General features: G+C 31.6%; 1 protein-coding gene across 1 annotated transcript; it reads right to left on the reverse strand.

Moving 5' to 3' along the window:
• Positions 1–874: 874 nt before the first annotated feature.
• On the reverse strand, positions 875–13,204 carry LOC106662816 (RAC serine/threonine-protein kinase). The gene is made up of 10 exons (XM_014387187.2): positions 12,913–13,204; positions 6,085–6,176; positions 5,782–6,013; positions 5,517–5,715; positions 5,252–5,449; positions 4,973–5,164; positions 4,772–4,900; positions 4,575–4,712; positions 4,355–4,519; positions 875–1,199 (listed from the first exon to the last, which is right to left on the reverse strand). The coding sequence occupies exons 2-10, from the start codon at positions 6,167–6,169 to the stop codon at positions 963–965; spliced, it is 1,575 nt and encodes a 524-aa protein (XP_014242673.1). The 5' UTR covers positions 6,170–6,176; positions 12,913–13,204; the 3' UTR covers positions 875–962.
• Between the last annotated feature and the right edge of the window lie 1,177 nt (positions 13,205–14,381).

A 14,381-nucleotide genomic window follows, 5' to 3' on the forward strand; every position in this document is an offset into this window, starting at 1 on the left:
CCGTTTTCTATCGTTCATCTAGTTAATCTTTTAGTTTTATATTTAAAAAAAAAATTATGAACAGTGAACTATGAAAAATAGAACATAAACAACTGAGCTTTAACATGACTGTCTTATAGGTTATGTGCTTAAGTGTGTATTGGAATAAGCACATGATATGTACCACCGGCAGTCTGTAAAATAACTTTTTATAATTTTCTGGACAGCCTAATAGCAATCAATTTGAGCTATAATTTTTTACAAAGTTATGACTTTCCTTTGATGAAGTTTTTCCACAATTTCTTTTACTGATTCAGTTAATCCGGATTAATTTAATCAGGTGGTGAGTACCACAAAGAAAGAAAAGAGTAGTCACTACCAATTATTATACTTTGCATTTTTTTAATTTTTTTTGTACTTTTTAAAGAAAACAGTAGTTTTTTTTCATATATATATAAATTTTTTTAAGGCTTACTACATTTTTGTTAGCCATAAACCAATCAATTTTACCATTAACAACAGATATCATTTAACAGATAAAAGTGGTTATTGTATTTTGCGAAACTTTACGATCAATTTTCAAATATATAATTAACAATTAGACTTTGTAAAAAATACAAAAATTAGGCCTAATAAAATAAAATTAAGATGGGGTTACAATTTATCATTCAATGATACAATTAATTTTTAAACACCTGTGATATAACAAAATAATCTATAAGAAATATTTTAGTTGTTCATTTTTTTCCCCTACAAAATGACTATGTTTTAAAAAAATATATTTCATTACATATAAACTTTTTTTTATATGCCCAAATATATTTTTTTACAATAACAATGCTTCAGTCAGTTATGTTATGTTATTGCTAATATTTGATATATTTTCTTTTTTTTCTTTTTTTTTTATATTTTTATATTTTTTTATTTTTCCTGCAGCAAGTCATTAGTGAAATAACCTATTTACAACTAATAAAAATACGTACTTAATTATGAACAAGTGACCCAGTGCTAAAGCTTTTAGCTGTCGAAGTAGAACCAACACACTGAAAGCTGAACTGGGGAAAATAAGGCTGTGTCGGGTCATTTTCCTCAGCTATGCTGTTCAAATAACCTGCGGCATTTTCTGGCGGAGTCAGCTCAACCGACTCTCCAGTGAACTCGGAATCAAAGTAAGACGTGTCTGTTTCGGAAGTGACATGAGGCTTGAACGGAGGCTGGATCTAGAAAAAATTTCAACGGATCCACATTATTTAATTCGATGAGATTATTAATAAAAAAAATATTTTATGTTAGGTTTGTTCCAACACACAATCACAAACCAGTTGCCAACTAATCCGTGATTTATGACTGTGCATGCACGAACATGACTGATCATGGATCATCTGACAGAACGCTTTTTTCCAATCTCGGACTTCTGCCAGAATTTGCCTTTCAAAAACCTTAGATTTAATCAGTCAATTGTCCCTCCCTTTAGCCTCCTTTTACGGACAATTTCAATTTGTGTGATATTTTCATATATTATTTTTGTATTAGAATAACATTTCAAGACTGCTTAAAGTAAATGGTTCAGAGACTGCAGAATTTAAAGAAAGAAACATTTTAATTTTTGATTTTATTTGAAATGATTTATATTTTTCAATTTTCCTATATAAAAAAAGTCTCCTAGAGCCAAACAAATTCTATAAAATAAAAACGCATTTTTTATATATCAATTAATTATGTAAGGATAATCTTATGTATTTTACATCTTGGACTAATAACTATTATATGGAGAAAAATGCAATTACATAATTGGTTGAATATTAATGACTTTTCTTATGGTTTATATATAATTATACAAGGTAATCAGCTCATCATGTAAAAAAAAAAAAAATTGGTGGTAGTACATCTAAAGTGGAGTACAATGCTTTTTTTTTGAGAGAGAGAGAGTTATGAACCCTCGGTGTGCCAGTGTTTTTGGGAAAAAAAAGGCCATTTGTAAATATGTGCGGTTCGAATGATGGATTCAAGCCTGAGGCAGTGATGAGCTCTGTGTCAACACTTAAACCGTTGCGGCCACCGATGTCCCCTTTCGTTCCTGGACTCCTACTTTTGTCCTAAAAATCGCTACTCCACCTTCAAAATAACTGCACAAACATCTTGAAATTCGCGAAATTGTAATTTTGGATCAACTTCTTTAAACCTCCCTTACATTACATTTTTAAAAATGTCAAACTAGCTCAAAAAGATTTTTATTCTGAAGAACAGTTTGTTTCTTTGACAATAAATTACTTTAGAATGTATTTGCTTATACATACATGCATTTAATTCCCAGGATATATCTCAGACATCTTTTCCAAGTTCCACCAGAAATTACCCAAAAAAAATTCTAAATAATCGAGGTTTAGAATAAACTGTTGGAAAGCTCAAAAACCAAGTTGAAGTTTTTAGCTAGTTTGATATTTTTAAAAATGTAATGTAAGGGAGCTGCAGTTTAAAGAAACAGATCCAAAAATTACCATTTCACAAACTTCATGACATTTGTGCAGTTATTTGGTAAGTTATTATTATTAGATTGAAAATGGACTAATTTTAAAAGAAAATTTAGTACTAATCTAAAAATGGGGTCAAAAGTTGGGAAAAGTTATGTTAAAGTAGAGAAAATTCAGGTTTTATTTAAATAAAAGTGTTTTTCTTAAATAAACACTAAACAAAATGTGTGGTGATTAGTGACCGTTAATCGATAATTATTCAGAAATCGTGAGATTCGGTCTGGTGTGATGTAGGTTTCAGACATTTTCTTTATCGTGCCAACATTTCACACACATTACACAGAAGACAAACACTTTGAGCCCTGAAGATGATGTCAATAAAGATAGAAACGTTGGCACGATAAAGAAAATGTTTTTCTGAAACCTACATCACACCAGACCGCATCTCACGATTTCTGAATAATTACTCAACAAAATATTAATTTTTGAATGGAATCACACAAAACCATAAGATTTACAGCTTTCTGCTCCACTTTGGATGTACTGCCACTGAATTTTTTTTTAACAGGATGAGCTGACCACCCTGTATAGGTTTGTATATATTTAAAATGTACATATTTTACATTTATATTTTAATATATTTATATCATTTCATTTTTGTTCCAACTTTATGTACAGTTGTATTTAATACTCATGTAATTGACAATTAATCAAGGTTTTTAGTTGAGATGAAAAAAAGTTAATGGCACGAGAGGGATTCGAACCCACGACCTTCGGCTAGATACGCCGCTGCTCTACCACCTAAGCTATCTTGACCTCGATCCACTCGGACGTCAACTCCCCATCTCAACCCCACCTTTTGAGTTTTCCCTCCTTTTGCCATTTTTCATTTCAATGCCATGATTTAAAAATGAAGTACTTCACTAAAGCTCTCCGTCGCCATTTCAATTGTCGCCACGACATTTGAAAAATGGCAAAAGGAGGGAAAACTCAAAAGGTGGGGTTGAGATTGGGAGTTGATGTCTGAGTGGATCGAGGTCACGATAGCTCAGGTGGTAGAGCAGCGGCGTATCTAGCCGAAGGTCATGGGTTCGAATCCCTCTCGTGCCATTAACTTTTTTTTCATCTCAATTAAAAACCTTAATTAATTGTCATGTATTGATTGGTCAAGTGGACCACGAAATTAGTGAAACCATGTAATTGTTGTTCCTTTGTTATGGCGTATGATATATTTTATATATTTATATTGAGCCATTTTTGTATATTTTATTTTTCTTTGAATAAAAATTTTTCTTTTGTAGAAGTAATATACAAAATATAATTACACTTAAATTACTCCATAATTATTTTTAGAATTTTAGAATAAGCACTAGAAATAGTAGAAAAAGATACATTTTTATTTACAAAAATTTAAAAATGTGTTATTTAAAAGAAATTTGAAAATTAAAGGTTTATTTTCTATTTTATTACCTTGTTATATTCATTCTCCATTTTTACACATTTGTCAACTTATGTTAAATTCTTTTTAAAAATGCTTAACTAAATGTTTGTTTTTTGTTTTTGTTTTTTAACATATTTTGTTTTGTTTTTTTTTACTTGCATATGCAGCAAAATATGTTTAAAAAAAGGTACATATTTTATACTTTATTTTTCATATAAATCCGGTCCCTAGATAAGTAAGAACTTTGCGATTTGACGAGAGCAAAAGAGCTGGGAAACATCTGCGTATGCTCAGACTGCCAGTCCCTAGTCAAATTCTTGAAGAGACAAACCAGTCTTGAAATGGGTTAGCTGACTGACAGTCTGAGTTGGGTTTGTAGCTAAAACTCAACTGCGCATGCGCCCGCGTGTTTTTTGATGGTTTTTCATGCATGATGGAACAAACCTATTAGATCAATCCTTACCCTCTTTTGATCAAGATCAGTCCAGTTTATCGAAGAAAAGAAGGGATGTGCTTTGATGTCTTTGGCATCTTCAGGGCCACCTCCCAATCTCATGTGAGGATTTTTTACAAGGAGTCCAGCCAAAAGGTCTTTAGCTTCACTAGATAACGTTCTGGGGAATTTGACCTAAAATTTTCAATTAATTTTTTCTGTGATCGTATCAAATGGTGAAATTCCCTACCTCTTCCATTATTATAAGAGTAAATAAAACATCATGATCTTTATTGTAAAACGGAAGCCTTCCGACCATCATTTCATACATAACAACGCCGACACCCCACCAGTCTACAGCTCTCCCATAATCGTTGTCTTCAAGGACCTTGAATATATCAATATGATATGACATTTATACTTTTAAATTTTCCTCACAGTTTGTACCTCGGGAGCGAGATATTCAGGGGTTCCACAAAATGTCTTTGTTGTGCTCCCATATTTGATATCTTCTTTACAAAGGCCGAAGTCAGCAATTTTAATATGACCATCTTTGTCTAAAAGGAGATTTTCCAACTAGAAACAAAAAGACAAATCAAAGTCAACCGCTTCACTATAAAGTCAAAACAAAATAATCAATTTTTATACTTTTAGGTCACGATAAATTATTCCATTTGCATGTAAATATCCAAGGGCAGAAATGATTTCTGCACCGTAGAACCGAGTCCTGTCTTCAGAAAATATTCTATCACGTGACAAATGGAAAAATAATTCACCACCATTAACGTACTCCATGACAAAACAGAGGCGGTCAGCAGTTTGGAACGAATATTTCAAAGACTGCAACAATTAGTGATGTACATTTTAAGTTCTTTTATTATAAAACATAATAAAAAAATAAATAAATATAGATAACTGATAACTTACAATTAAAAAAGGGTGATTTGTATTTCGGAGAACCCGATTTTCAGTCAGTGTGTGAGATACTTCATCTTTTTGAATGATGACTTCTTTTTTCAAAATTTTAATAGCATAAAGCCTTCCGGTGGCTTTTTCTCGGCAAAGAATAACTTTCCCAAAAGTTCCTTTTCCGAGTACTTTCAAAAACTCAAAATTTGTGAGCGTCTGGAGAATACAAAAAAAATTAATTTGAATTCAATGTTATAATTAATCACTTTTAACCTAAACTTACAACTTTCTTTTTCCCAGAGCCCTTACTATTCGAGGTCCCTTGTTCAGAAAACTTAACACTCAATTCTTCAACAGTTGGAATAGTTAAATCTTCGAAGCCTCGATCTTGAACTGGGTTGTAACCATCTACTCTCATCTCAACATCAGCAGGTTCGGAAAGTTTGTTCGAAACTCGTTGAATTGCATCTACCCATTCTTCTCTGTGAAAAATTAAAAATACGTCAAAAATTGTCCATAGTATAAATTTCTATCTTTTAAGACATCACCTCTCCCTCTCACTTTCAACATGGAAAGTACGCTCAATGACTGTTGTCCACTGCAGTCCTCTTATAATAAACGTATACGGTTTAGGACGGTCTGCCCTCATCACCTGACTACCCTTGACTGTGAAATTATTAAGAGGATCCGAAGGGATGTCCGGTTTGTTCTTGTAACCCATAAGAGAACCATCGTCTAGTAAAAGGAAATACCTCGATCTCCAGTTTTTAATATGTTCACCTAGAATTTGTTTAATTTTAAATATTAGTCCATTCAAATACAACTAACATAATAAGATTTAAAATATATACCTCTCTTATAGAGCCATCCTTCTTTAACAATATTGGCTGACGATAATGGATTTCCGCAACCGGGCTGTGGAATCAATTCAGCCATTTTTGAGCTAAAACATAAAATAGCAAACCGACTGAACATTTTGAAACAAAAGACATCAAAAGAAAAATTTTAGTTAGGAAACTGGTTATCTTCCGCCTCTACCCTACATAATTTATCAGTTAGAATACTCCAAAACAAATCAATCAGTGTTTAAAGTTATATTTGCCTAACTTTTCTTTTGTATTATACCCAAAAAGGTCTTTGTAGATCATCATTTTAAGAATTTGGCAATTTTGGAACTGAAACATTACATAGCGTCTTATAGTGGTTTTGTACAAAATAGTTTAATTACAAACAAAAGCCTCAGCTTACTTTTAAAATTAGTAGACAGAACCATGCCTCTGGATCACTATTTAATATCTGACATCTTAAATAAAATTCACTTTCTTAAAGGAAATTGTAAAGAGTATAGCCTACTCAGAAATGAGTCTTTTTGGCAATTAATACAGAGAAATGGCTAGACAGTCACTAATGAATGGAAAAAAAAGGGTTAAAAGCTCTGAAAAAGGAGCATTTTATAAAAAAAAAATATTCAACCGAGATCTGGATAGCTCGTTACACAAAAGTTTCATTCCCAAAGTTTTTTGTAAAGCAGTTTGTGATTACAAGCAAACCACACCCTTTGCAACCAATCTCTGTACAAAATAAGGCAAGTGATTCTGAGAGATACACATATGTTCAGAAATAGGCTCTTTGGGCATGCGTGTATAAGTTGTCCTAAACTTTTAAAGGAAAATTCTTTTTGAGAAAATACGTATGCTATTAGAACAACCCAAAGGAACTTGGAAGTTTAAAACAATACTCTATGACTGATTTGTGGACTTTGTTTGTACCGGCTACACAAAACAATAACTGCAGCAATGACAGTTTCACTGTTGTCCATTGCGATTGGTAGTGGTTGAGGATTCACACAGCACTTGGCAAATATGTATTCATTTCCATACAAACTAGAGAGCTGTACAAACCCCAAATGAGTGTATACAATTGAATGTCGAGACGAGTATCTCGAGACTTGGCAAATGTTCGGCGGCAATCGGCAAATACCACCTCAAGAACTACTATGTATGCAAGAATGGGAGAAAAAACAGTTCCTTGGAAATGTGAACGACCTCATTTCAATATGTTGCCAAGTTATTTTAAATTTAAATCAATCTAAATGCCCAATTTGGTCTATTACAAACAAATGCTGATAAAGAAATCCAGGAGAATTGAAAAAGGTAAAATTCAATCGAAAATCAACAATACGAGAGAAAAATAACAGAGATGACTGATCAATTTTGAAACACAAATTCAATATGTTTTCTTGCATTATATGATGGATGATGGTTTGAGCAGAGCACGCCTTATGAATTGTGACGGAATAAACCTATTAGTTAAATCTTTACTCTCTGATGAAGATCAAACCAGTTGATCAGAGAAAAGAAGGCGTGTGCTTCGTTGTCTTTAGCATCTTCCGGGCCAGGAAACAAGGAAGTGATCACATTCTTTGAAATATGAAGACATCATTTCAATGTGTTTTCAAGATATTTTTAATTTAATTCAGCCAGTGTAGAGCTGAAAAAAAGGCGAGATCCAATCGAAAATCAACAATACAAGAGAAAAACAACAGAGTGATAAATTTGGAAACACAAATTCGATAACTTGTTGCATTACATGATGGGTGATTTATTTGGAGATCGTGAGATGCGGTCTGGTATGACAAAGGTTTAGAAAAACATTTTCTGTATTGTGTCAATGTTTTGATCTCAATAAAGATCAAACGTTGGCACGATAAAGAAAATGTTTTTCTAAACCTACTCATACCAGACCACATCTCACGATCTCCAAATAATCATTAATTAACAGTCACTAAACAGCATATATATGACGCATGTTGATTTGACCAGAGCAACTCTGATTAATTGTGATGGAACAAGCCTAACAGATAAATCTTTACTCTCTTTTGATCAAGAACAAACAAATGATCAAAGAAAAGATGGGATATGCTTTGATGTCTTTGGAATCTTCAGGGCCAGAAATCAAGAAAGTGAAATCTCATTCCTTGCCATGTGAAGACCTCATTTGTATGTGTTATCAAGGTATTTAATATATATTTAAATTCAATTCAATTTAAATGCCCAATTTTGTCTATTGTAAACAAACAATGATAAAGAAATTCAGTATCAACCTGAAAAACTTTGAAATTCAATTTAAAAAATCAACAATACGAGAGGAAAACAATGGAGCTCACTGGTAAATTTCAAAACACATTCAATATTATGCTTTCTTTCATTATATGTTGAATTTTGGTTTGAGCAGAGCACACATTGTGAACTTGTGATGGAACAAGCCTACTAGATAAATCTGTACTCTCTTTTGATCGAGAGATTGGCATGCTTCAATGTATTTGGCACCTTCAGGGCCAGAAAACAAGAGAGTGTGATCAGATTCCTTGGAAATGTGAATGACCTCATTTCAAAAAATATCAAGAAATTTAAACGCCTAATTTGGTCTATTGAAAACAAATTTTCTAATTGTTGATAAAGAAATCCAGTGTATACCTGAAAAAATATTCAAATAAAAATGAAATGAAAATAACAGAAATCACCGATACATTTAAAAAAACTCATTTGATATGTTCTCTTGCAGTATGTGACAGATGTATGTTGGTTTGAAAAGAGCATACCTTATGAATGGTACTCAAGAGACCATATGTTTTAAGCAAAACATCAACTTAGAAACAACCTCTCCAGGATGTTGAAACTGATCAGTGAGCAAAATTCTCCAACATCCAGTGCCAAAATCCAAACATCAAACCAATTGGAAAACTCGATTAATATGTAATTATATATATCTGTTATTTTCCTGTAGTTGAGAATTAGGATTACAGAAATATAGTAAGAGCTTAAATGTGGTTTGGTGTCGAACCGGTACAATTTCAAAAAAAGTCAGATTTTGTTCAAATAATAGATCTCGAGTGAAGAAAACAAGATGGTGTGATCACATTATAAACAAATACTAATAAAGAAGTTCACTGTCGACCTGAAAAAAATGTGAAATTCAATTTAAAAAAAAAAAAAAAATCAACAATACGAGAAAAAACCAAAGGAGTTCATTGATAAATTTCAAAATATATTCGATATTATGTTTTTTTTTCATTATACATTGAAAGTTGGTTTGAGCACACATTATGAACTTGTGATGGAACAAATCTATTGGATAAATTTTTATCCTCTTTTGATCAAGATCAGTCCAGTTGATTGAAGAAAAGAAGGGATGTGTGTAAATGTCTTTTGCATCTTCAGGGCAAGAAAACAAGAGTGTGAACACATTCCTTGGAAATGTGAATGACCTCATTTCAAAAAAATATAAAGAAATTTTAATTTAATTTAATTTAAACGCCTAATTTGGCCTATTGAAAACAAATTTGCTAATTGTTGGTAAAGAAATCCAGTGTATACCTGAAAAAATATTCAAATAAAAATGAATTGAAAATAACGGAAATCACCGATACATTCCAAAAAAAAAAAACAATTTGATATGTTCTCTTGCATTATGTAACGTATGTATGTTGGTTCGAAAAGAGCACACCTTATGAATGGTACTCAAGAAACCATATGTTTCAAGCAAAACATCAACTTTAGAAACAACCGCTCCAGGATGTTGAAACAGATCAGTGAGAAAAATTCTCCAGTTAACATCAAATCAGTTGGATTATTCGATTAACATGTAATTATATATATTTGTTATTTTCCTGAAGTTGAGAATTAGGTTTACAAAAATGTAGTAAAAGCTTAAATGTGGTTTGGTGTCGAACTGGTACAATTTCAAAAAAAGTCGGATTTTGTTCAAAAGATAAACAATAACAATAGATGTCAAGTGAAGAATACAAAATGGTATGATCACATTCCTTGAAATGGGAAAACCTCATTTTAACACGTTATCAAGATATTTTTAATTTAATTCAATTTAAATGCCCAATTTGGTCTATTATAAACAAATACTGATAAAGAAATTCACTGTCGACCTGAAAAAAAAAGTGAAATTCAATTTTTTTTTTTAAGTCAACAATACGAAAGGAAAACAACGGAGTTCAGTGATAAATTTCAAAACATATTCGATATTATGTTTTCTTTCATTATACAATGTTTCTTTCTGAATTTCTACCCCCCCCCCTTCAAATTTACCTTAGCTCACGTTTTCGAACATTCAATTGTCATTTTTCAACTGTATTTGAACGTTATTTAAAAACGTTTTTGTAAAATTTGACAAGTTGTAGGTATTTTTTGTAACCTCAGTAAAACGTGCAATCATTTCCAAAATTTTAAATTTTGTAATTTTGGCATGTTCCAACTGATATTGGCTAACATTTTATGTCATTCAGATTATTGCAAAGAAGTATCTTACAGCAAATTTAGCGTTCTTTCGAATGGTGTAATTGGATTTGTTGTAGTCTCAACCTTTTTGAAGTTGTAAGCGTTTTTATGTGGTAAGGTAGTGAAAAGTTGAATAACCTAAATTGACGAATATCTTCAAAATAGAGAACTTTCTGAAAATTTTCCCCTGAGCATTTTTTGCTCCAAACGAAGAGTAGAATCGATTCTCTGAGTTTCGTCAGAAGGAACTGGGACACCCTGTATGTTGAATGTTGGTTTGAGCATTATGAACTTGTGCTGGAACAAATCTATTGGATAAATTTTTATCCTCTTTTGATCAAGATCAGTCCAGTTGATTGAAAGAAAAGAAGGGACGTATGTAGATGTGTTTTGCATCTCCAGGGCCAGAAAACAAGAGAGTGTGAACACATTCCTTGGAAATGTGAATGACCTCATTTCAAATAATATCAAGATTTTTTTAAATTTAATCCAATTTAAATGCCTAATTTGTTCTATTGAAAACAAATTTGGTAATTGTTGATAAAGAATCCAGTGTATACCTGGAAAAATATTCAAGTAAAAATGAAATGAAAATAACGGAAATCACCGATACATTCCAAAAAACCAATTTGATATGCTCTCTTGCATTATGTGACGGATGTATATTGGTTTGAAAAGAGCACACCTTATGAATGGTACTCAAGAAACCATATGTTTCAAGCAAAACATCAACTTTCAAAACAACCGCTCCAGGATGTTGAAACAGATCAGTGAGCAAAATTCTCCAGTTAACATCAAATCAACTGGATTACTCAATTAATATGAAATTATATATATTTGTTATTTTCCTGTAGTTGAGAATTAGGTTTACAGAAATATAGTAAAAGCTTAAAAGTGGTTTGGTGTCGAACCGGTACAATTTCAAAAAAAGTCACATTTTGTTCAAAAGATAAACAATAATAGATCTCGAGTGAAGAAAACAAGATGGTGTGATCACATTCCTTGAAATGGGAAAACCTCATTTCAACGTGTTATCAAGATATTTTTAATTTAATTCAATTTAAATGCCCAATTTGGTCTATTATAAACAAATACTGATAAAGAAATTCACTGTCGACCTGAAAAAAAAATGTGAAATTCAATTTTTTTTTTAAATCAACAATACGAAAGGAAAACAACGGAGTTCATTGATAAATTTCAAAACATATTCGATATTATGTTTTCTTTTATTATATGTTGAATGTTGGTTTGAGCATTATGAACTTGTGATGGAACAAACCTACTAGATAAATCTGTACTCTCTTTTGATCGAGATCAAACAGTTGATTGAAGATTGTCTTTTGCATCTTCAGGGCCAGAAAACAAGAGATTGTGAACACATTCCTTGGAAATGTGAATGACCTCATTTCAAATAATATCATTTTTTTATTTATTTAATCCAATTTAAATGCCTAATTTGTTCTATTGAAAACAAATTTGGTAATTGTTGATAAAGAATCAAGTGTATACCTGGAAAAACATTCAATTAAATTTTTAAAAAATCAACAATATGAGAAGAAAATAACGGAGATCACTGATACATTCCGAAAAGCTAATTCGATGTTTTCTTGCATTATATGATGGATTATATTTGGGTTTGGTGAGAAGAGCACACCTTATGAATGGTACTCAAGAAACCATATGTTTCGAGCAAAACATCAATTTTCGAAACAACCGCTTCAGGATGTTGTAACAGATCAGTGACTAAATTCTCCTGTTAATATCAAATCAATTGGATTATTCGATTAATATGTAATTATATATGTTATTTTACTTTAGTTGAGAATTACGTTTACAAAAATATAGTAAATGCTTGAATGGTTTGATGTCTAATCGGTATGACAATTTCAACAAAAAAGTAGAATTTTGTTCAAAAGATAAACAATAATAGATCTCGTGTGAGGAAAACAAGAGGGTGTAATCACGTTTCTCGGAAATGAGAACACTCATTTCAAGGTGGTTTTGCGTTGTCGGGACACCACGGGCTGCCAGTTTTCTCCAAAACGTACGAAATTGGTTAAAACGCAATAAAAAATATTATACAATGAAAAATAGTTAAAAATTTGTTCGAAAAGGCGACATCGTACAGAATAGGGTAGAATGTGAACGTAGTAAATATTGGTCGAGGCGGACGGGTAAAATAAAATAAAAAGATGGAACATTTGTGTTTATGTTTGTAGCTTGATTTTTAATAATAATAATTAATAATGAAATTGTATTTGAGTAATAAGAAATAATAAATAATCCCTTCTCGGTGAGGTTTCATTTTTTCGGTTTGTATTAAAGGTTAGGTTCGCCCGAGGAGTGTTTATTATTTAGTTGGTGTAATTTGAAAATAACAAAACGAACCTGTTCTAAAATCGGCCTTGGTTCGTAAAATCCTTTCGAGGTAATATTCATAACACGTCCGATGAAATGGCTGCGTCCTCCTCGAAAACGGGCGTCGCAGGGCGGAAAAGGGGAAAAACGCGACCTGGGATAAAAAGAGAGCCGGAGGTGCGGGCTACGGGTTCCCGAGGCATTCCTCACTCCTCACTCCTCAGACCTGAGAGTTGAGACCGACGGCAAAACAAATCGAGATCGACAGAGACGCTCGCCGATTTCAACGCCCCGTTACAAGGACGCCCATTTCAAAACTCAACCTGGCAACCTTTTTCACATTCAATAACATAAAACATAATCCCGATTCTTTGTAAAACGCTTTTTTGTTAATGTTTCCAGGCCTATTTTGCCCGTTTATCTGTTTATTATTATTGTTCCAATTGGGTCCCTTTAAAATAAAACTGAGAAAAGATATTAAATGACTAAGGCAAAAAATAAAAAAATGAACTACGTCTAAGTTAACGTAACAGTTCAAAATATAATTACATTTTTTTACTAATTTCCTAAACAAGTTAATTTATAATTTAGCAAAAATATACAATTTTATTAAGATCATAAATATTGTGCAAAATTATATATTATAATTATTCAGAAATCGTGAGATGCGGTCTGGTGTGATGTAGGTTTCAGAAAAACATTTTCTTTATCGTGTATGTTTCGAACTTTATTGAGATCATCTTCAGGGCTCAAAGCGTTTGTCTTCTGTGTAATTGTGCCATTAATGCGTGTCGTGTTGAGAGTCTAATCACCACACATTATATATTGAAATGTTTGATTTAGCGATTTAAATATATTGAAAAAGAGAGTAACGTTATCTCATTCTTTTACACTTAATTAAAAAATATTAACAATTATAAATATTACGTTCATTGTATTATGTTTTTAGAGTAAATTTTATAATAATTTATTTTAAAACTTCTTTAACATAAGTTGTATTCATTTCTTCTTATTATTATTATTCAGAAATCTTGAGATGCGGTCTGGTAGGTTTCAGAAAAACATTTTCTTTATCGTGCTATGTTTCGATCTTTATTGAGATCATCTTCAGGGCTCAAAGTGTTTGTCTGTGTAATTGTGCCATTCTTGCGTGTCGTGTTGAGAGTGCCCCGGCATTTCACGATTTCTGAATAATTATCGATTAACGGTCACTAATCACACATTATTATTATGGTTGGATCCCTTAAAATAAAATTGAAAAAAGACATTTCATCATTTAACCAAAAAAAAAAAAAAATAAATAAATAAATAAAAAATAATAATAATAAAAAATAAAAAAATGAACATCTAAAAATTGATAGTGCCCATCCTTATTTTGTGGAACTTCATAAAAAAAAGTAATGGGTAGGAAATGTCTTTTTCACCTTAGGTTTTGTTTATATATATATATATATATATTTTTTTTTTGTAGAAAAGACAATTTATTTCCTACCCATCAA

Source organism: Cimex lectularius, unplaced genomic scaffold (assembly GCF_000648675.2).
Source record: "Cimex lectularius strain Harlan isolate CLEC.00 unplaced genomic scaffold, Clec_2.1 scaffold84, whole genome shotgun sequence".
NCBI lineage: Eukaryota > Metazoa > Arthropoda > Insecta > Hemiptera > Cimicidae > Cimex > Cimex lectularius.